The 23,434-nt window shown below is 58.7% G+C and overlaps 1 protein-coding gene across 3 annotated transcripts in view; it reads right to left on the bottom strand.

Annotated features, from left to right (window-relative positions):
* Positions 1-498: 498 nt before the first annotated feature.
* Positions 499-23,434, bottom strand: part of TAF4 (TATA-box binding protein associated factor 4) — a 65,255-nt gene continuing 42,319 nt past the window's right edge. Inside the window, exons 6-15 of one of the 3 annotated variants that reach the window (XM_059188634.1) lie at positions 21,632-21,721; positions 21,036-21,281; positions 18,848-18,995; positions 18,439-18,553; positions 16,419-16,588; positions 15,994-16,124; positions 15,171-15,296; positions 14,654-14,710; positions 14,137-14,256; positions 499-1,940 (exon numbers count right to left, since the gene is read on the bottom strand). In XM_059188634.1, coding sequence (XP_059044617.1) covers positions 1,773-1,940; positions 14,137-14,256; positions 14,654-14,710; positions 15,171-15,296; positions 15,994-16,124; positions 16,419-16,588; positions 18,439-18,553; positions 18,848-18,995; positions 21,036-21,281; positions 21,632-21,721 — 1,371 coding nt within the window. In that variant the 3' untranslated portion in view covers positions 499-1,772. Of the gene's footprint in view, positions 1,941-14,136; positions 14,257-14,653; positions 14,711-15,038; positions 15,297-15,993; positions 16,125-16,418; positions 16,589-18,438; positions 18,554-18,847; positions 18,996-21,035; positions 21,282-21,631; positions 21,722-23,434 lie in introns of those variants that run through there. The other 2 variants (XM_059188632.1, XM_059188633.1) reach the window with 2 other exon arrangements.

Here is a 23,434-nt window from a genome sequence, read left to right as displayed (position 1 = left end):
GACGACAGGCAACCTACGAGAGGCAGGGTGCTGGCCCGCCCCATGGGAGGAGCCAGAAGAGGTGGGGCCTCCCAGAGACCCTGTCTGTCTCCATCACCCTGGGTCCAGCCCAAGGCCAGGGCCCTCAAATCACCCCACAAGGCTCGCCAGAGCACGTGTCCGTGTGTGGACCCCCTGGGGTCTTACCTTGCCTCTCCCCAGGGTGCCCCAGCTGCGTGGGCAGGTGCCCCGGCATCCCTGTGTCTGAGGCAGGGTGACCCAGACAGCCCAAGTGTGCAGGGAGCAAGCTCAGCTTCGGGCCCTCGGATGCCGCTCACGCCAGGCCTCACCCTGGTCACGGAGGTCCTGTCCTTGGAGGCGAGGTCGTTTCTACTAGAGTCGCCAGGGTTTTGATACGGATTCTAACAAGCAGTTCCTAAACAAAGGCCTCAGGGGAACCAGAGCTGAGCCTCTGGTGGAATCTAACCCTGGAAAACCGGGAAAAACAGCCAAAACGGGTACAGATAAATTTGTTTTTAATAAAGGAGTTAATTTTCTTTCAATCCTATATAAAACAATAGCAATTAAAAACTTCATTTTTGAAAGTAAAATATTTACATATGAACAAGTAACTGTGCAAAATTTACATGAAAAAATGGAAAGACAGGGATTTCCTAAAAGACGAAATAAAAGGTGTAACAGTTTGCAGGTGTAAAAATACTGATCCGCGTTCGGTTCACACTCGCGCAAAGTCCGGTCTGGCGTGAGGATTCACACGGAGAAGCCAAAGTATTTACAGTCATAAAAGTACTATCAATAGACAATTTAATACAATAACCTCTGAAAATATAAAGAACCAATTAGTATATTTGTAATAAAAAAATAGGTACAAAGAAGGGCTTTGCTCTGGACATCTGTAAAGTCGGCCCACAGCTCGCTTACAGTCTCTTAGCAAAATAATTATAGTTTACATAGCCATCTTCATGTTATGTGCCAAAAATTATGTACAATTACTGACAAAATACACCAACCATTTTTCAACACTTGATTCACACTGAGAAACAGTCTTCTGATGATTCTTCTCAACTTTGATTTTATTTCATCTAAGTTTCCACTTTTAGCTAAAAAACACAGTGCAAGTAAAATATATTTATGCTGAAAAGGTTTTCATTTCTTTTAACTTTACAGCTTTACAAACTCGAGCAAATAAAACGCATCTGTACAATGCCGACCGCACATTCGGAAGGAGCCGCCGCGGCTGCCCCAGGCGAGCGCGACCAGCTCCGTGCTCCTCGGGGACTCTGGCGAGAGAGGGGACGGGGACATAAATAGTCTAAAAAATCAGTTTGCTTTGCCAACTGACTAATACAAAAATAAAATAAATGAAATGAGGTCATTGCTGTAGACACACACCTACGCAATAAGTTGGGTGGAATAAAACAAAATGCACGAATAATGTAGAAACCGCTACGAGGTGACAGAGGGCAGCTAATCATTTGCTAGACGATTCCATCAGTTTTTAGATATGGCTTGTTTGGCAAGAAGGCCACTCAAAGATGAGTTAAGAGTTAACTGTCCGTGCAGAGCGCCCACGGCCTCTGTTCTCGGTTACAGAAACGTGTCTTCTTCCGAACTGAAGAGCGGACTTAGAAACGGGAATATAAAACTGTTTCGTTGTAAAGAGGTGGCTGTTTTTTAAACAATATCCCATTTGCTTGTTACAAAAGGCGTCATCTGCAAATATATAAAAACGTGCCAGGCGTCTCCGTCCGCGGCGCCGCGCCCGCCCCATGCTACTTGAGGAGTGCCTTGTAGAGCAGCAGTGAATGGCTTGTCTCACGCTCATTCTCTAAACAAAATATGAGGTCCCTGAGGTTGACCCGCGTGATCCTTTGTCGTGTGAACTGTCTGGGGGTTCCAACGCCGGAGCCGCCTGGGACCGCGGAGCCTGGGCCCGACCCCTGGTGGCGAGAAAGGAGAAGACAGCCGGGTTAGTGGTGCACGCAGGTGGGCGCGACCCACAGCGCTGGAAGGGCGGGTCAGAGCCGCGCGCTGCCCCAGGACTGCACACTCCTGGGGCCACTCACATTTCCCTACAGGTGTCCCAAGGAACCCCGGTGCTGGAGGAAGCCAGGCCGGGGACAGGCTCCTTCCTCCAGGCCTGCTCCTTGAGCTGGAGTGATTTACGAGTCCCTAATGGGGAGGGGGTGCGAGCAGAGGGCCACGTTTCCAGCTGGACAGGCAAGACCAATGCCACACCTGGACCCAATGGTGTCATCCCCGCTTCGCTGACAAAAGAACATTCCCAATGCCATACAGTCTGAACTCCTAGACGGGGCAGGCTGATGGTCAGCTGGCTGGCACTCTGAGCTGCCCTGATCCCGAGTGAGACCCCGTCTGCTGTCTCTGGGCTAAAAGCAGCGTTTTGGCTCAGGGCCTGCCCCGCTGGGGGAAAGGCCGAGTGTCTGCAAGTCTCTGAAGCCCGCTTGTGGCACGGAGTCGCCGGGCTGGTTTTCCTGGAAGCATCGTGGCCGCATGCATCAGATGCTCCGGGGCTCAAACCACACGCCTGGAGGGCGCTCATTTTCCGCTGAGAATGAAAACTGTCTGCATTCTGACGGTTAACGTTGCTCATGTATGTTTCAGGAGCAAACGTGACCACAGCATGTTCACAGCCCTCGCGAGTTCACAGGGGCCAGAGGACCGAGTCCCCTGCCCAGACCGGGCCGCAGTTCCGGGAGCCGGCCAGCAGGTGGCAGGCGAGGACCACAGCACCCGCAGGCCGGCCGCGCTCCGTACCTGGTCGCCACCGCCTGAGCCCCGGCCACCAGGCCGGGCACGGCTGCTCCGTCCCTGTGCACACACACGGCTTCCACCTCAACTGCCCTCCGTTCCCCTTCAGACGCCCACCCCCACCAAGATGCCCCCCAGCGCACTCCTGCGGGGGCGGCTCTTCCTCGTTTGAAAGAGCGATTCCGGTTTTCGCAGCGAGTCCCTGAGTCTCCGCAACAGCCCTAACGCGTTTGGTGCAAGAGCTGGCAGCGCCCGGCAGCGCCCTGTGAAGGCCTGCAACGAACACTAAGTCCGCGGGGTCGGGGGGGACACAGCAGGAGCGCGGCGGCCCGCGGTCGCACACCACAGGGAGAGGCCGGTTTCTGGAAGGAAAGCGACACGCAAAGGCAGCCTCCCCTCCCCACCACCCAGGCCGACGCGGCGGCCGACCTCGGGGCTCGCGGGGACTGGTGCGGCCACACGGAGAGCAAGTTAACAGATGGGGAAAGTCAGACGTGGAGACAGATAAGTCTTCACTGTAACAGTGGCCAACCTGGCCAAGCTTTCTGGTTCTGATGGGCGTGTGTCCAGCCCAGGCAGGCTCTGAAGGTCAGCGAGAAACTGGAGCTTCTGGTGGTTCTGCGCGGTTCCACAAAGAGCCCACGGTCCAAGATGTTCTATGTGACAGAGCACGTCTAATTGTGGGACGGGCCCTGTGGTGGCTCTGAGCCGCAGAGGCAGCCAACCCCACACCCTGACCCAGCCGACAGAACACTCTGCAGGGATCGGGCGTGGGAGGCAGCGCTGGAGGCAGCGGTGGTCAGGACCAAGCCCGCCAGCAGCCGCGCCCATCGAGGGCTGTTCGGTTCCCTGCTTCTGCGGGCACCGGGGCTACAAACAGCTACCTCGGACAGGGTGCTGGCGCCGCGACACGTCTTCTCCCTGGCAAACGGGGCCTCCCTGACGTGGGGCCACCGGCAAGACAGCCAAAGGAAGCTACTTCTGAAGGCAGCCCTGCCGCGGTCAAGACGGCTCCATCCATCAGACGCCAACAAACACTTGGTTCGTAAACCAAACGGAAAGAAAAAACCCCGTTCGTCCCAATCCCACCTGGTTGGCGGGATCAAGCTCACTCGGGAGCCCATGGCTGTGCAGACACGGCGCCACCGCGGATCCAAGAACAGGAACCCCCAGGCCCTGGGCCCCTGGGGAAGTGCCTCAGGGAAACTGCCACCTCGGGGCGAGGAGCTGACTCCACGGCAGCCGGAGGCACAGAGAGGTGGCCCTCAGCCGAGGCGGCGCTCAAGGCTGCTCCTGCCAGCTGGACCCCCAGCCGCTCAGGCTGACCTGCCAGAGGGCCCGATAGAACCGAACAGCACAGGCTCCAAGGGCTCACTCGCCTGCCCTCGCGATGGCATGGTTCCCAAACTCGTTTCCACCCATCTCTCCGCCCCTTCTGCCCAGAGCACAGAGCACACCCGCGCAGACGGGAGGAACGGCTGCGGTAAAGACTCCAGTACTCGGCTGAGGAGGACGCACTCCGCTCACAGGGTGAGGACAGCGCGTTGCCACTTAGTCACGCCAGTGGTGCCCTGCCTCTCCCCAGAAACAGCCCAGAGCAAGGAAGGCAAGTCTACACAGACACGACTCCATCCACACAATGTGAAGACGGGAGCACCTGCTCCAAAGCCCCCCAAGGGAGCAGAACTGGCCCGTCCCGGCAGCGCCCCATGGCCCCCGCGGAGGCCAGGTCGGGAGGAAGCCTGTGAGGGGCCATGGTCCAGCAAAACCCGGCCCAGAATGGCTGCTGGGTGCCACCCGCCCCCCATTCTGAGCGCCCAGAGCACAGACATGGATGAGCACGGGCAGAGATCTCAGAACACAGAGGCCCTGACAAGAGCCATCTGAAAACCAGGTACAGAAAGAGAAATAAGTAAAGGGGCATTTGGGGTCCCATGAAACAGAACCTCACATCAGAGGGCACAGGATCCTTTGGTTACAACACGCGACCCTCCACGACCCCATCCCCTACCTCTGCGTTAGTAAGTGCTTCTCATCTCACTGCCGTGGTTCCCCCACACACCTCTTGTGAGGAGACGGTGCCGCCCCTTGGCAGGGTCCCCAGGAAGGCCTTGGTGCAGAGTCTGACCAACACAACCAACACGGACAAAAACCTGGCTAGGCTACCCAACTTTCCAGCTCTGGCAGAAGAGGGCACCACCAGACCGCGAGTCTTACGAGATGCCCAACCACCAGGAAAACGCACAAGAGGGAGATTAGCAAATCCATAAAGAATCATCACAAAAGCCAGAAAACGGAACCCACACACATCCGAGACAAACCCCGTCTGGGAACACAAGAACACGAAGACAGCACGTTCAACGACAAAAAACGTACTCGAGCATGTGAGGACAGGAAACCGCACCAAAACCTGAAATAGTGACACAGAAGGAGGTTAAGAACCAGGGCCTGAGTAGCACAGTCAGTGCGGCGTCCGACTCCCGGATTTGGCTCAGGCTGTGATCTCGGGACCGTGAGACAGAGCCCTGCACCGGGTCCAAGCAGTCTGCTTTCCAGACTCTCTCTCCCTCGCCCTCGCCCCTCCTTCCTCACTCACACGTGCTCTCTCCCTAAAATAAACAAAATCTTAAAAACAGACAGAAATAAGAGTTGACTGAATGCAAGAAAACAAGGAAAGGAAACAAATCATGTCAGAAATGAGTGAAGTTAACTGCGAGGCACCAAGCAGGGAACAGTGAAGCAAGGCGGGCCAGCGAGGGGCACCCACACCGCCAGGCCCGGGGAAGGCCCGCACTGCCTGATCAGAGCCTGGGAAGGAGGAAAACAGACTCGGGAGCAAGAGAGACCCTGAAACCAGAACCCGAGAGAACATTCTGGGAAACCTGCGTCTTATCAACTCTGACGCTTCCTCAATGGAAACCACTACTTTCCAAAGAGACAGACAAGGCCTCCAGGTAAACAGAAAATAAGATACAAAGGGAAGAGAATCAGCCTGGCATCAGCCATTCAAAACCAACTTACAAAGCGAGGTGACCACAGACAAGCAGTCGCAGAATGACTGGAAGAAAGTGCGAACCAAGGATTTTATATCCAGCCAAACTGTCCCCCCCATCAAAGCCCCAGAAGAACCGTTTTCCACATACAAACATCAGGGGACCCTGCATCAAGGCCTTCCTGGAGACTCTGCCATGGGATGGTCACCCATCACCCAAGAGGTGGGTGGGGGAAGCAGGGCAACGCCACGGGAGAAGCACTTACAAACCCAGAGGTCGGGGGGGAAGGTCATGTGTTGTAACCAGGAAGCAGAGAGCCAGGGAAAAGACCCCACAGGGCAGGTTCACCGGCGGCCATGAGGCAGTGACTGGACCCCAGGACCCACAGGAACCAAGAAGCTGAACAGTTAAGTGAAAACCAAGGGACAGAAGACATTTAATAAGGTTTACGTGCAAAAATAACCCAAATATAATTCTAAAACTTCCTAAATACAAACAAAATGTTAACTCAAGAGCAAAGAACACACCCTTTAGAGGAAGACAATCACAGCAAACATTAAAGGTACAAATAATTATAAAAATATCACGAAAGAGAAAAGACCAAGCATGTTGGTCATTATCCATAAAGGTGAACGGGCTTCATTCATTCATCTATTCAAAGAAAATCTTTCCTGTTCAGCCCAGAAAACAAGACTGAGTGTGTGCTGCAGACAGGAGACGTGGCTACCACCAGGAAGGGGGGACAGGGGTTTTCTAGGGGTCAGAGAGAAGAGCATGATGGTCCCAACTCAGGACACAGAACTCAAGCCCACTGGACAAACGGGTATTTTCTTAATGGTGAGAGTGACAGCTCACAGAAGATGTGACACGTAGGAACACGTAGGCACCAGAGAACACGCACACCCAGCCCCTCGCTGCAAAGCAGGAGCTGCAGGAGATAAAGAGAAACACACTAGTAACAGAGGCTTCGAATCGCCGCACCCAAGACAAAACACATCAAATCGACAAAAATAAGCCAGGATACCAGAAACCAGTCAGCATAATCAGCAGGGTACATGTCATGGAAACCCATGAAGCTCTCTACCCTACCATGAGAATACGCCCGCTCTGAGGCCCCACAGCACAGTCACAAACACAGACGAACCATGATGCCATCACACGGGCAAGACCAGACACTTGGACCACACGTGGTATAGGTGACATAGGGGAGGCCACCGCTGCACGGCTAGGGACGCACACAACCGTCCGGAGGGGGCTGCCCGTGTGCCTCACATGCCCCCAGCAGCCCCCCAGCCGTGCAGACACACTCGTGCACGCGGCTACCGGATCCGGCACGGTCTGCCCACGGGGCGGAGGTCGACCAGCCGCAGCACGTGGGTTGCTATAGGACAGAGCCCGGAGGGTCTTCCTGAAATGAGACCGAGTTCCAGAATACGTTAGTGACAACAGTGCGTGCAGACGGGCCTGCACACGGCCCTTCAAGGAAGGTAAAAGGTAAGAAAACGCAGGGGTACGCAGAGCGCACACGGGCCGCAGGGAGGGGCGGGAACAGCGAGGATGGCGCCCGGTGTCTGCGGGGCTGTCCGCAGCTCTGCTCCCTAGAACCTCAAGGCCTCCCTACAGCCAACCAGATGCAGGGGAGTCCGGCACGGAACCCAAACGGCAGCAGAAGCGCCTGAACGTACTGAGCCATGCAACGAAGCAGCGGAACCAGCGGAGAGGGGCAGCCGGAAAACCACCCACTGCAGGAGCTCCAGTGCAGAGCGCCCGCTCGCCCTTCAGAAGAGCCCAGACCCGCCCCGCCCACGGCACCGCATGCCGGCCGGGACGCGGGGCAGCGGGCGCTCTCGCGCGTGGCTGGAGGGAACGCCACGTGGCCCGGCGCCTGGAAAGGCAGCTTGGAAGGCCGCATCTACCACACCAAGCATCCCAAGCCACACGCTGCAGAGACCACACACCGTGGCGTTTCCCTAAAAGAGTGGAAAGCTCGCTTCCACACAAAACCTCCCCCGGTGCCGTCAGCAGCTGCGCCCGTGACCGCCAAAACTTGGAAGGGACCTAAGCGTCCTTCAGCAGGCGACGGACAGACACACGGGGGTCCATCCCGACGCGGGACCGGATTCAGGCGACGAGAGATGCGCTCTCAAGCCGCGAGAAGCCGGGGAGGGAGCCGGACGCATGGCAGGGAAGGAAGCCCGCCCAGGACAGCGGCCGGCCCTGTGATCCCAGCTCTGCGACCTTCTGGAAAAGGCACACAGACGGAGACATAGAGAGACCAGTGGTCCCAGGGCAGCTGGAGGTCGGGTGAGGACGAGCACATGGCGCCCAGGGGGACCACTCCGTGTGATGTGATGAAGCCGGAAGCAGGTCCCGATGTGTCTGTCCCGGCCCGCAGAGCGCCCGGCGCCCACAGTGACCCGAGGGTGACCTCGGACTTGGGTGAGGGCGGCGTGTCCGTGTGAGCTCATCCTTGTGCGACCTTCACCGCTGGGCGAAGCCGTGCGTGGGGGGTGGGGGGTGGGGGGTAGGGCAGCGGCACGCGGGGACTCTCTGTACCTTCACCCAAGTTTTGGGAACCTAAAGCTGCTCTAAAGCATAAAAATCCATTGTGATATTAAAAAATTAAATTCTGAAAAACAGAATCAGGTAAGGTTTTGTTAACAGCCCATCACTCCGATAACTCGCACTGGAGAAAGCTGAGTGAGGGGTACACAGAAACGCTCGAGTACATCCTAACTTTTCCACAAGGCTAAAATCAGTTCAAGATAAACTGTTTCCTTTTAAAAAGGACGAAAGGCACAAGCGTCCCCCTGAGGTCCAAAAACAGGCAAAAGCAACAACGGACGAAAGAACCCCCAGAACGGTCTCTGGCGACCTGCTTCTTTCCGCCGTGTCGCTCAGGTCCCTGCGCTTCACCGCAGCTGCTGCCTCACGCCCGGCTCTCCCTGCGGGTCGCAAGCTTTTCCTACTCCTTAGTACGTACCGCGGACACATCTTAACACCCGAGTCCAAGTTAATCAATACGCTTTTCCCATCGGCCTCCCGCACTTCCCAGCACCGGGACCCCGGCAGCCGAAGTGGCTGGGGAGCTGGTCGTGCTGAGCAGACGGCCGGACGCTCTGCGAATGGTGGGGACTTGTGTCCTCACGGAGAAGGACTCATCAGCAGGGTGGGGGCCGCGAAGCAGCCCCATGTGCAGATCGGAGTCAGGGCACCGGCCGGAGCGCAGAGGCTGCGTCAGAGACAGGGAGGGCAGGCGCGCGTGCACACCTGAACTTGCGTGAACGCCCCACAGCATCCGACCCACACACAGCTCAGACCCCGGCCTCCACACACCAGCCCCCCTCCCCGAAGGGAACCAGGGCTCCTGGCAGAGTGCTGGGGGGCAGGGAAGCACCAGAGGCTCCGGGACGCCACTCATGCCACAGTGCTTCAAGAATGAGAGAGACATTTCAAAAGGATCTAGAAACCAGCCTGAAGGGGCTTCCACTGCCCAAATCTAGAAACAATGAGAGTATTGATCACAACCCACTGAATACAACAGTCCACAGTCCCTGCCACGGTGCCGAGCAACAAGCGAGCAGACGGGTGAAGGGAGGGGCCTGCGTGCGCAGGAGACAGCTAGCAGGTGCGGAAGGGCCACGGACACACCGTCACACTGGCCCGTGATGGCGGCCGTGGGGGTGGGCAGCCGTCGGCACTGGGTGCTGAGGCTGGTGGAGGACAGAGGCAGCCTCTGCGGGACCCTGGAGCACGTCCTCCCCAGGCGCCGACACATACCAGCAGAACCAAGGGGACGACACTGGGGAACGTGGCTGAGCAGGCCGCACCCGGGGCCATGGCGCAGGTCAGCAGGAAGGTCCCCACACACGGGCCACCTGACGTGATGGGCTCCACAGAGGACCCATCTTGATGGGGGCGTCTCTGCCGGTCCCCGGACTCAGAGCGAAGGCCGCCCGTACACGCAATCCCGCCCTCTTCAGCACGGCCTGGAGCAGGAGATTCAGAACAGAACTGCACGGCGAGCCTGCTGGGTGCCCCACATGGAGCCGGAGATGCTGCCGGGCTGTGGGCGAAGCGGGAACAGCTGGAAGGCCGAGTGGCCCCGCACCCGACGGCACCCCACAGCACCCCACAGCATCTCCCAGCACCGGCCCCTGGGGGTGCAGGACATCTCATCCCAGGGAGACTGCACAGGTACACACATGTAGCACACACACACGCAGGGAGACTGCATAGGTACACACGTGTAGCACACACACACGCAGGGAGACTGCATAGGTACACACGTGTAGCACACACACACACGCAGTGACACCGGGAGGGCCGCAGGCAATGCAACCTCCAGAAGTTAAACGGAGTTCCGTGTGCCACTCCCACAACTTTCCTGTAGGTTGAACCTATTCTCAGTGGGGAGAAAGCTCTCTCAAGAAAATCATTATATCCTGGGGAGGAACAGGCGCAGCTGTTTCTTGATCCTCCCAAAGGCCCATGTAAGACTTATAGCAACCAGCCGGCCACACCGGAAACGAGCAGACCGGATTTAGACCCAAATCAGCAGAGATAAGCCACAGGCAGCTGAACAATAGCAGAGAACCGTGCAGGACAAGCTAGAGACACCAACGGGCACCGCCAGGCCTGGAAACCCGACAGGCCCTCAGAAAGGGAGGCAGCGGCTGTGCCTGGGGCTGGGTCTGTCCCAGGGCACAGCAGTGGCCACATGGCCTCCCCAGGGCTCCCATCTGCACAGGACCTCTCGTGGGTAAGACCATGAGGGGGGACACTGAAGCAGAGCGTGATGGGGCAGTGGGGACCCAAGGCGGTCCAGGAGCACGTCAGGGAGGAAGCAGTGCCTTGGGGCCTGGGACACAAGCAGACGCGTTTCGTCACTACACAAGGACATCAGAGGAGCTCCAAGAGGCTCACAGATAACCTCAGACTCCACCTCCTCTTAAAAGTTCAAGAAAACTAAATTCACATGCAAGGAACACAGGAAAGCACCAAGGCCGATCGCACAGAAGTCAGCACAAGGAGAAAGGTCAGGAGAGTGAATGACATCTGTACTAACAGCACAAAAACCAGGAACACAGGTTCAAACAACAGACCGAAACTGTAATGTTCTACCTTTAGACAACTTAAAAGACAGTAAGAAAACAGCAGCAGTCACAAGAGAGAAGCGGGAACCCACAAAGCTCGGACACAAGGTGCCAGAGTCCGGACAAATGAGAAGGGAAACTGGAGAAGCAGAGCTGCCGGGGGCCGCCTGAGGACAGCGTGGGCTGCGAGGGAGGCAGGATGGCAACGGCAAAGTCGACACAAGGCCCCACGGCCGGAACCCCTGCAGAGGAAGCGGGGGAGCCCTCCAGGAGGAAGGCGCTCTGGAATCAAAACACACCTGCCACTGTGGTGGGAAGGACTCGGCCCCAGAACGCTGACCCAGGCGGACCCAGGCTGACCAATTCCAAGTACAATTAGAGATGCTTTTAAAAAAAAAAGGAATCCTTTGGGCAAAAAGAACAGAACACGACATCCGAGAGTCGTATAATGAGACCATCACCAGGCCTGAACGGCAACACTCGACGCCGGGAGCACACAGCCGGGTGGCACGGTCAGCGTTCTCAAGGAAAGAAAATGGGAGCCAAGGACTTCAAGGCGATCGAAGTGGACCTTTGGGGACACAGGACACAAACCGCCGTCCGTGTGTGAGAACTCGGGGATGCTGGCCCAAGAACCACCCCAAAAACCATGGCTGAGAATGAGACTCAGAAAATCCAAGAGCTGCCCACTGCCAGCGCGGAAGTCCGGTCCTCGGGAACGACCGCTGATGGCGGCTGAAAGGGGCAGAGGCAGCGCGTGGCAGTGCGACGGCGCGTGCACCTTCAGCGGGGAGTGAGGAACGTGTGCAGCCACAACGGGCATCATCGCGGCCCGGCCCGCCCGCCCAGGAAGACCCTGCTGCCACCCCGGCACCCAGCCCGCCCAGCCCGCCCAGCCCAGACGCCAGAGGGCCTTTCCCTGGGAGGAGAGCTCACTCCCAAGAGTGACAGCCACCGCACCCAAGCCTCAGGCCAAACCCGGGCAGGGAAGGTGGGGCGTGCGGGGGGTCCCACCTGGTCCCGGGGGCACCGACAGCAAAGTGAAAACCAAAGCACATGGGCCCGGGGGAAGCGCCTGCTGTCAGGCGCGCCAGCACCCCTCAGAGGAGACGAAGCCCGTCTCTCACCCCGTCCCGACAACACCCAGCATCGAGCAGCCACCACTAGACGCGCAAAGAAACGGGAGCACGAGACCCGACGCTGGGGAGAGAAGCGGTGACCGGACACAGACGCTGAGGCAGCCTGGACACTGGTCTCGCAAACGCACTAAAGTAGCTTCTCTACGCGGGCCCAGGAGGAGGCCCTATGTGCCGGCCCGGGAGCAGACAGGGAACCCCAGCAAGAGTCAGAAGCCCTGGGAGGGACCGACTGGAAACTCCAGAGGCACAAACAGGCGAGTGAGCGCATCACTGGCTGGCGCCACAGCTTTCCCCGCCGCCGCCGCGGCTCCACGTGCTCGGGGAACCCCGAGACTTAAACCAGCACGGAACTGAGTGAGGACTGAGGGAAGAAAGATGGAAGAAACCGAACAGTGTCAGAGACCCAAGGGCAACATCGTCAGGTCTAACATACGTGTAACTGGAAACCCCCCTCGGAAAAAAGAGACCGAAACAGAAAAAAAATTTTGAAGCAATAAAGACCACAATGTCCCAAATTTGAAGAAAAACACCAACCTGCACACCTCAGAACCCCAAGCAGGCTACGTGTCGAGAACGCAGTCCAGAGACAACCCGGACAAACCTGCAGAAATGAAGACGGCGCTCAGTGCTGCTAGAGAAGGGAGACGCGGCAGGCACAGGCCACAGGCGTAACCTCGGTGGGGCCGGGGAGACAACAGAGCCCCCCTTTCACAGGAGAATGATGGTCACACAGACATTACAGCTCTTTAGGAATAAGAGGTTTGGGCGCCTGGATGACTCAGTGGTTAAGCCTCTGCCTTCCGCTCAGGTCATGATCCCAGGGTCCTGGGATCAAGTTCCGCATCGGGCTCTCTGCTCAGCAGGGAGCCTGCTTCCCCCTCTCTCTCTGCCTGCCTCTCTGCCTGCTTGTGATCTCTCTGTCAAATAAATAAATAAAATCTTTAAAAAAAAAAAAAAAAAGAACAAGAGGTTTGTGGGGCACCTGGGTGGCTTAGTCGTTAAGCGTCTGCCTTCAACTCAGGTCACGATCCCAGAGTCCTGGGATCGAGCCCACATCACGCTCTCTGCTACGCAGGGAACCTGCTTCTCCCTCTCCCACCCCCTCTGCTGTGTTCCCACTCTCGCTGTGTCTCTCTCCATCAAATAAATAAATAAAATCTTTTTAAAAAAAGAAAGAAGAAGAAGAAAAAGAAGACTTTTACAATTTTGGGAAACATGCTGGGAAACCTCCCTTTTCTGTGATCTGGAAGGAGACAGCAGAGCATTTGAGTGAGAGTGTCCCTGAAGATGAGAGAGGCGTCGGCAGGAGACAGAGGTCCCCGGGAACAGGGGAGAAAGCACAGACCACGAAGGCGCCTGGTCCTGGGGTGCACATATCCTTCACATGTCCTTCCCGAAAATTAAACGACACCTATCTGGGTGCACGCCACGCATTCAACAATGTAGAAGAGAATCTTAAATGAGAAAAACACTGTCAACCCAGAATTTTATACTCAGGGAAAATATTCAAAACTGGGGGAGATGTGCTAGGCCTCACGAGTAAACAGAAGTGGAGAGAACCCCGCATCCGCGTGCCGCACCTCAAGAAATGCCAGGCACCGCCCTTGGGGCGAGGGGAACGCCACTGGCGCCGGCCTGGACCAGCAGCATTGGCGCCAGCAGCGGTGACCTCGTGTCCGTGGGAAAGGCCATGCGTGTTTTCTTCCAACAAGGATCGAAGCAAAAGTAACAAAACCCTGAAGTCGGGCATGTAACCATGTGAAATATCACAGGAAACTAACAAATTTTGGACAGAAACAGGCCAGAGCCCCTGTCCAGCTCAGGGCCCTGTCCCATATGCTGCCCCAGAGGAGCAGGCATCCCCGGAAGGCCACGCTTCGAAACAGTCTGTCCATGCTCCCTCCACAGGTGGTCCAACATCACAGCACCCAGGCCCAGCCAGCGAACCTCCTCTCGGGCAGAGCTGCCGGCTCATGGCACGCGCACGAGTCAGCGAGACCCGGGATGCAAGTAGCCCAAGGGGGAGCCTCACGCACAGGCAGGAGGGCCGACCCTCAGGCGTGTCTGCGACCTGCAGGGCAGAGGCAGGAAGCCCTCACAAGACCCCTGCCAGCCGGCGGCCGCGCCACAACATACCTCTGTCCCCGACCCTGGCCCCGGCGAGTCCACTTTCCTCTTCTTCCTGGGCCCAATGGCGGCGAGCGCCGTGAGGTTGGCGTCGCGCTGCCGCATCTGCGCCAGCTCCTGTTGCTGCATCTTCGTTTTGAAAGAGAAACGAGGGTGTCACCTCATGACCTGACTTGTGCTTACCATGACAGCAACAGACATCAAGCGATCTTTGTCTGAATTACAATTTCTTCACTGTTCTGACTGTGACGGTAAGCTGATCCTGCAACCCGAAAAACCATAAAGCGAGAACAGACGTGCGTCTTGAGAAGCTCAGAAAGTAGCACACTGTGTGTGACAGACCGAAGGCTTGCAACAAGGGACCCGGTACGCGTCCAGTAGGACGCCGCGTCCACACCCTGCGAACGCCTCAGGGCTTTGGCACAGAAACGCCACCACTTTCCTCCCCGTCCTTCGGGCGGACGTTTAGTTTACGTAAGAATCCATTCCCAGGCACGGAGCAAAGACTCTGACCACAAGCGCTCACCTCTTTTGCCTTCTGTTTCAACCTTAATTGTTCCGGATCTTCTTGTCTGGATCGAGACTATTTTTAAAGTAAAAAAAAAAGTTCAAGTTATGACCTAAATGTCTATTATCTAATAGGCATTCTCTTATTCACAATATAATGTCCAGATCATACGACACAACATACACTACTTTTTAAAATGCTTATTTACAGTCAAAAGATGAGAACTCAGCCTGCACGTTACAGGAAAAAACAACCATTATTGTGAAGTCTCTCCCACTAGAGAAGAGCCTGGGGCGGTCACCTCCTTGCCTGCCGGGCAAAGGAATCTGACAGGTGGAGGCCAGCATGGCCACCACGGCTACCACGGCCTGCACTTCAGGTCCACATCACACCCGTGGCCCCTCCTAAACTACATACATCACATCTTCTGTAGGGCCGGTCCCCCAGCACCGTGCTGGCCTCCCAGAGCCCCAAGCGTGTGCGCGGGGGCCCGGGGCCCGGGGCAGGGGCCGCTCCGTGAGCTGCGGGAACTTGCCTTGGCCGCGCGCATGAGGATCTCTCTCTCCTGCTCGTCTTTCCTCTGCTTTTCAATTTGGTCGAGCTGCTCAAAGAACTTGAGCTGAGCCCGGACATCACTTGCCTGCTCGTATCTGTCGTCATCCTACAAAAAGGCAAAAACACAGTCACAAATTTGAAGAGCGGCCTGGATAGGCTGCACGCTGCCCCACCTCCCCAAGCAGGTCCCACAGACCCTCCGTGCACCCGAACCCTGGTCCCCAGACGGGCCGGGTGCTAACATGCTGACTAGCGAGTCTCAGGCGAGCTGGGCGGGGCTCAGAGGTGCTCCCACGGTACACGCTCCGGGTATCACTTGATTTGTTATTTTAACTGCCCTGCCCACCGCACCAGCCTCACTGGGTTGGGCCCTTCCAAGTAGTACTAGCGTGTGAAGGACGGACAAGGAAGGCGGACCCTGCCCCACAGCCAACCCCTTAGAGGCAGGGGACCCTCCACAAAACCAAACGGGGCAGTGGTCCGAGGCACGGGAGCAGGTGTGAGCCTGCGCCCCTAGGGCGTGCCCCCTGGCTGGCCGGCAACCGCAGGAGCGCAGGGCAGAACCGGCAGAGGCCCCACGACCTCCGAAGCTGGGCTCACCACCTCCACCCCAGCCGCAACCCAGGCTAGACCCCTGCCGGGTGCCCTCATGCAGGCTGGGCTTCCTCCGCTGGCCGGGCACACAGCGCCAGAGATCCCTATGGGCCGAGAGTGGCAGCATCTTTCCCGACACGGAGTTCGGTGAGACACTCGTGCTGCCCCCGGCACCTGGTGCAGGAAAGCGTAGGGGGACAGCGCATTACCTTGTAAGAGAAGTTCTTCTGCTGAGCCGTTTCTGATATCTTTTCTACAAGGTTCTGTAGCCTCTGCTGCGTAGCGTGGGACACGTAACTCACTACATCTGGGTGCAGCTCCGTGATGCCGTGTTTTCTCCCTGGGGGTGAGCGACACTTTACAGACGCCCACGACTCACTGCCCACAGCAACGTGAGGGCAGCCCAGGCGCACCCCTCGGAGTGGGAGGGGGTGGTCTACACCGCTGCCACTACCTGCGAACCACCGGCACCAACCGTGCAGGACACAGGCAAAAGGCAGGACAAGGCACCGGGTGTGCTCGCTGGGGCCCACACGCCCCGCTGGGAAGCCACCGCCGAGGGCAGCCCCGCATGAAGGATTACGGCCTGGCGGGCAGACCGGGGGCCTGCGAGGGCGGCAGCGCGCCCACATACCTATCTCTAAGATTCTTCTTTGTAAAGGCGCCGGTAAGAGAAAGGTCTCGTCTTTACAGGACCGCGTCAGCGCGCCCACTAATTCAGAGTTCGTGGCTAATATCCGTGCGCTTTCTTCGGACAGGTTCACTCCCGCCATCGAGGCCACATCATTGATGTCGTCGTCATCCCTTCGGAGAAGAGAACGCTGACTGAGCGCAGGCTGCGCCAGGAGGTGCCCTCGGGGGGCCTGCCCTAGGGGGACCCATGGAGAAAGCACACCGATGCCCCTCCAGGCATGTGTCCCGCCAGCTCCCGCCAGCTCCCGCCAGCTCCCGCCAGCACTGTGGCGTCACCTCAACAAGGAAGCCTAGCGCTCTTCTCTCAAGGTGACATGGTTCTCCTACAGAAAACCCGCAGGGGTTAAGCTCGCCCAGGAGTCCTGGCATGAGGACGTGCACAGAGGACTCCCCTAGGCAGGGCTACACTGAGGGAGCAAAACCCAGGAACGCTACCCTCCTAGCTTCCAGGAGTTTGTCCCAAGTGAAACCTTTCTTTAAAAAGTCAAAGAACATCAACTTATTCTTGAAACAGTCGCAGTTACGGAAAAGCGGGAGTTTGGGGCGGGAAGGGCTCTTTTCTTCCTGAAACACCTGCAGGGAAGCTGCCAACCTTCCTTCCCTCACCCCACCCCAGAACACCCCTGGGGGCTCCCTGCGCCCACGGGCGTCATCCCCGACACAGCCGGGCGACCTCTGCAAGCAGGCCACCAGCCACGCTCACAGCCACCCCTCCGCGGGGTTCTTCAGCTTCCTTAGCCTGGAACGTTCTCCAGCCTTTCCTTGGCTCTCGTGCCCGCGACACCCGCACGGCCACAGGCCAGGCATCTTTCGGCTTGTCTGTGTCCCCGCTGGACAGCCACATCCCTTGTGACAAGAATGTCCCGCGAGCCCCGTGGAGGACTGGGTTTCCTTGGTCCCTTCCTGCCGTGCTTCGAGCTCCAGCCCTCGGGGGTCCCTGCGGGCTCCCCCGTCCTCCTAAGCTTCCCGTTTATGCATTCCCATGGGCTTGTGCTTTCCTGTCTCAGCCGGTAACTGAGTCTGTCACTACAGACATGGGCAGTGGGGAGGAGGCCCTTCCAGTGACTTCTGTCAGTTCCGGCACTGCTTTCTGACCGAACGAGATGCACCAGCAGAGACCCCAGGACCAGCCTTTCTCGGGCGTCTGGGTGGTGAGAGCAGAGCAGCTCTCAGAAGATGGGGTCTGAGCGCCAGGTGTGCTCACCTCCGATCCAGGGCCCAGGGCGCCGAGCCTCTTCTCCTTCCCGTGTGCGTCCAGACACTGAACCCCAAGCTCACCCCGGACCATGGGGACCGTCCTAACTCCCTTCCCTCTGCAGGAAGACACCCGGGTTCCCAGCGGCCCTTGCTCTCTTACTTCTCGGACCTGCAGGTGCACCCCTCCCTCAGGGACGAGCTCCCCGCCCCACCGGGCACTGGCCCTCCACACCCCACTGACGCCAACCCTGCTCCACTGACCAACAGCTTCCGGGATGCCGTCTGGGAGGGGGCAGCCCCAGGAAAACCCAAGACACACGGCCTCCCCCGCGGCTTTACCATCACCCACGTTAACCCTACAGCCTTTGTACTCTGCGTCCCTAACCTGCAGCCCCTAGCCCCGCTGCTCATCGAGCGCGCTTGGGACAGCATTTCCAGAAGTTTCCAAGTTCAAAGAAGGGCAAGGGAGGCGCTCTGCGCTATAGCACGACGCACTCAGAACGCTGCGATGTGACCTCACAGCGACAGCTTTGCTGTGAACTCGGACACCGAAGGGCGCTGCTCTGCTGCGCATTTGCAGCAAACCTCCCTGCGCTGACTTTGCAGGGAAACGTGCACATGCAGGTCAAAATGAAGCGTGCGAAGAGCACGGTATCGAGGTTAGAGAGGCCCTCGCTGTGGGCAAGGCCGGCCCCGGGCACAGACCCCCACCCGCTGCACAGCCTGGGGTCGCTGTGCTCAGAGCGAGCAGGCCCGCTCCTTACCGAAACGAGCTGCCCCCAGGCTCCTTGAGTTTGTTTTTCTGCGCAGCAGCTGCTTGAGTCGAGACGGCAGAGAGCGCTTTGGTTCCAGGGAGCACGGCGGGCTTCACCACGGGGACTGCAGCGGAAGACACCGACGGTATACCCACCGGCACGCCACGGGCACTGCACACGCCTCAGCGGGCTCTGAGCCCGGTGGGGGCAGCCCCGCTCACCCGTCGCCACTCAGCGGCTCTCAGCACCAGACCCACCCGAAACCGTGGGCAATGGCAGAGACTCCGGTGTCTCCTCTCCTAAAGCCCCCAGGGCAGGCAAGGCCTGGGGCAGAACCAGCGGGTCTAGCGGAGTCTGACCCTGGACCCCCCTGCCCACCAAGTCCGAGGCAGCCTCCCTGGCCCACAGGGGCCCTCACCCGGCTGCAGCTGGTTCAGCTGGATCTGCGGCGGCGCGGTGAGCACGATGCGGCTGTGCGGCTGCCGAAGCGCCACCATCGGCGTCTGCGTCAGCGTCACCTGTGGCGGCCGGATGAGCGCTCCGGGCTTGGGCGGCTGCTGGATCACCTGGGCAGAGCCGAGGGCCCATCAGCGCGTCCCCTCCCCCTCGCAGAGCCGCCAACACACACCCCAGCCCCCGGCCGGACGCCCGCCGGGAACGGGACACCCCCCCCACCCTCCACCACCCCCCCCTGTCAGGGACTGCAGTGGAGGTGAGCTCTCGGTCCTGCAGTCAGTGCAGGGAGGACGCGGGCTGACTCCACGGTCCGGCGTGGGACACACGCCTCCCCCCACTCCCAGCAGGGGATACAGTTGCCGGGGGCTGCAGGGCGCGTCTTCCCTCCTCCACGGACTCTAAGAGGCGCACCGCCTTCTACACCAGGGGGAGGTCGGCTTTCCCAAGTCCTGCCCCAAGGGTCCCACTTGACGAAGAACTTCTCCAAATGCCTCCCCATCAGGATCTGTCCACAACACATGCAAGGCTCGCTCAGGGAGACACCCCCAGAGCAGAGTCCAGCCCCGGCCATGTCCATACTGCCCCAGATCACATGCCCGCATGGCGCGGCCCAGCCTGCAGCCCTGTCGGTGGGGGCACACTCCCGCCCGTGCCTCCGCTCGGGGAGCCAGCCGTCTAAGGCCCTGTGGCCGGTGTAGCACCACACCCACACACAGCAGCACTCCGAGCTTCACAGAGAAGCGCCCATCTCTAAATGCCACGAAGGCGTCCAGCTGTGTATGCCCCGGACTATGGGACACTCACCGAAGGGGCGGCAGTGCCCCACAACCAAACTGTCTCCGCAACAACCCTATGAAGACCCACACCAGCGGGAGAGTCAAGGCAGCTACCGCCCCGAGGTGCTGCACATCAGGTCAGGCCATAAACTCAAGGGAGAGGCGGAGATTTACGGCTTCAAGGCAGGGAATGGGCCAGGTTCGGGCCGGACCGCACTGCAGTCCCCCACACAGCCATAGCGCGCCCGGCAGGACCAGGGAAGTGGAGCGCAGAAGCGACCCTGCTGGTCGGGACGGCCCCTGACCCTAAACCACCAGCACCGGTCAGTCCGTTCACAACCACACACCGAAGCCCAAAGCTTTCAAGGGAAGACGACGACCGACCCGGTTCTCTCTGAGGCCGCGCCTGCGCAGATGAGCCCCGGTGGTCAGGGCAGCCCTACGCTTGCAAATCTCTGCCCCTCCGCCTGAAAGGGATGAAAGAGAGCCCTGACTTCTCACACACACCTTCGCATGCCCACCCACCTCGACCCTGCAATGAAGTTCCCAGCCCTGCAGGCGAGAAGCTCTCATCCACCAACTCCAAGCCTCCATGACCACCGTCGGCGCGAAGACAGAGGCTTTGCCTGAGTAGGGGGCAAAGAGCCCAGCGGACGCTGCTCGCCTACTCAGTTAAGTGGCCACTACAATTAAACACGTTTTACAACCCGCTATCAAGTGACAAGGGGCCTGTGCAGTGGAGATTTTTCAACTTCAAGGAACAAAATCCCCTTGAAAGTTTAAAAACAAAAACGGCGAACTTCCTCATCTCCTTTGGGGAGCCCAGACACCGAGCACAGTTACACGCTCTTCCCAGCAAAGACCTCCCTCCTCCAGCTGCGGAGCCCAGAGCCCTGGACCCGCGCCGTGAATCACTGACCGGCAACCTGCAGCTCTAGCCCACCGGGGCCCGAACTGTGGCTGCACAGCTGGCTTCGAGGCCACGAGACAAGACAAGAGATCCCCCACACTCTGCCTGACCACTGCCACCAGGCACACGCGGTTTCCTGACCGGGGGCCACTGCTCCTAAGCAAAGGTGACATCCCGCTAAAGAGTCCCTACAAACACACCATGTCTGTTTAAAGCCCGAACATCCCCAACGACACAGGGGACAGGCCCGTGGGTTCGGAGCCCACAGGTCTCCTTCGTCTTCCTGAGAACGAGCCCAGACTCGCAGGACCTTGGCCTCCGGCTCATGCTCGAACAGTTGGGGCAGCACCCACGCCTCCCCCGCCGGAGCTCTCCTGCCTCCCGTGAGGAGGCCTCCTTGAGCCGTGGCCAAAGGCTTTAAGAGGTGGGCAGCGGGGGGACAGGCAAGGCTCTCGCCTTCATACCAGTGGCGTGGGCTGCCCTGGCTTGCCAGCGCCAACCTGTGTGGGCTGCGTGAGGCTGATAACAGGGGGCTGGAGAGCGCTGGTCACGGTGGCTGGCGTCTTCCCGGCCGTGCGCTGGACCGAGCTGCTCAGCACCACGGCCGTGAGGGCAGTGGTGGCCTGCGAGGCAGGCGGCGGCTGCTGCTGGCTCTGCTGGATGAAGGCTGCGGAGTCGGGGGTCAGCTGTCTCAAGGCAGGCAAGCTCCTCTGGGCAGAAAGACAGATGCAGGGTTGGCGGGGCCCGGGCACTGGCGCTCCTCCTCACAGACCCAGAAACCTGCTGCTCGGAGACCGAGCCGCCACTCAACCGCGGGGGTGTCAGCGCCCTGATGCCCCAAGCCCCTGCTCCCCACCGGTGACCCCCCCGCCCTGACCTCGTCTCCCCACCCCCTCTGCAGGCGCGGGTCAGGGGTCTCCCATCGCACAGAAGAGCCTCTTGATGAGAACCTTCATGAGCATCACAGGGCACTTTCCGCCCTCAAGCCCAGCGGGGACACCACATTCCCCTCCCCCTCCACCTACCCGTGCACAAGGCTGCACAGGGGCTGCACAATTACCTTCAGGAAAGGCACAAGGTAAGGTTGAGGTGAAGAATTAAGTTCGCGGTATAATCTACTAGTGAAATCCTCTGCTTCGATCTTTCCATCCTTAAAAACAAAACCACAACATTCTCCTGTGAACAGAAGTGAACACACACATCCCGTAATTCAGCATGTGCTGGTGTCCTGAGTGGCAATCAGTGTCCTTTCTGCCAAGTCTTGGGTGGGAACAGAGGGGACAGCACAGGAGAAGTCAGGGACACAGTCACCAGAAGAGACAATGACCTACACCAAAGACCCACACCACGCCTCCGGGAGGAAGCCCAGGGCACGGCAGGAGGCATGACTCTGTTCTAGAAACCAAAGCCAGTGTGGTCTGAGGGTGGGGAGGGAAAGAGAGGGGAGCAGGGCTGGGACATCACAAGCCATCCTCGAGGCCAGGCCAGCACCTGGGCCCCACGGGAGAACATGAGCTTCTGCCTGACCTGTGCCCTCTTGTCTGGCATCCATGTCGCAAGCCCCAAGCTAACGAATGCTAATGTCAGAGAGGCAGCTGCCAGCACTATCCAGAGCACCACAAGGGCTGTGACAAGGGCAGAACAGGGGTCCTGGCCCTGACAAGAACACAGAGGGGAGATGGGGGTGCTGTGCCGGACCATCCGGGAAGCAAGGGACAGCAAGAGCAGCTCCTCGAGCGGCAGTCGGGGAGTGCGGACTACAGACAAGGGACAGCGAGAGCCGGCAGCTCCTCGAGCGGCAGTCGGGGAGTGCGGACTACAGACAAGGGACTGTGGAGATGAAAGACAGAGACATTGATTTCCTTAAAAATTTTCATTAGAGGGCACCTGGGTGGCTCAGTGGGTTAAAAAATCTGCCTGCAGCTCGGGTCATGATCTCAGGGTCCTGGGATCGAGTCCCACATCGGGCTCCTGCTCAGCGGGGAGCCTGCTTCCCCCTCTCTCTCTGCCTGCCTCTCTGCCTACTTGTAGTCTCTCTTTCTGTCAAATAAATAAATAAAATATTTTTTAAAAATTTCATTAGAAGGTGGAATTGTTACAAATATAGCAAAGAGCCAGGAGTTCTTGTTTCTCTTGGGAGGTAAGATCAGTTTTCAATCTCTCAGTTCCCTGAAAATATTTAAGCCCACGGTCTGAAAGAATCATGTTCCTGCAGGAATGCAACAGCTTTCCTTCCGGACAACACCTCGCACGGGCCACGAGCAGGGCACAGGGCCACCCCTCAGAGGAGCCAGAGGCATCTCTGAGAATGACTGTCTCTCAGCTCGTCACCCCAGGGGCGAGGGTCTCCCCTTTGCCACCCACTCTCGGGTGGCTGCACCGGGAAGGAAGGCCCGGCGAGCCCAGAACCTGAGCTGAAACCCCAGCAGCACAGACAGAAAGGTTCACAGCCCAGACATCGGAGCACCAGGTTTCGTCAACAAAGGGGCTACAAGGAGAGAGAAGAGCAAGGAGGGACCATCGGGCCGAAGGAGACAGCGCTGGGCACGGCGCCCATGGCTGACGGAGCCATGGCTGGAGCGGCCGCAGGCAGCGGGGGAGGCAGCCAGGACCGTGCGTGGCAGCCAGGCTCTCGAGGGCCCCAGGGGGTCCCTACGCTGCTGCGCCGATCACCTGTGGCAGGGGTCTTTAACAAGGGCCCGTCCGTGCCGCGTCATGTGTGGGCCTGGGAAGGAGGGGCGGCGGGCAGAGGCACAGCAGCTGCAAGACTGGGTCTGACTCAGTCACTGGGGAAGCCTGGAGACGGGACACGGGGCCTCACAGACTCTGCTTCCCGCCTGTGGCGGGTTTGCAAATCTCCATC

Source organism: Mustela lutreola, chromosome 9, assembly GCF_030435805.1.
Source record: "Mustela lutreola isolate mMusLut2 chromosome 9, mMusLut2.pri, whole genome shotgun sequence".
NCBI lineage: Eukaryota > Metazoa > Chordata > Mammalia > Carnivora > Mustelidae > Mustela > Mustela lutreola.
This window is presented reverse-complemented; position numbering and strand designations above follow the sequence as displayed.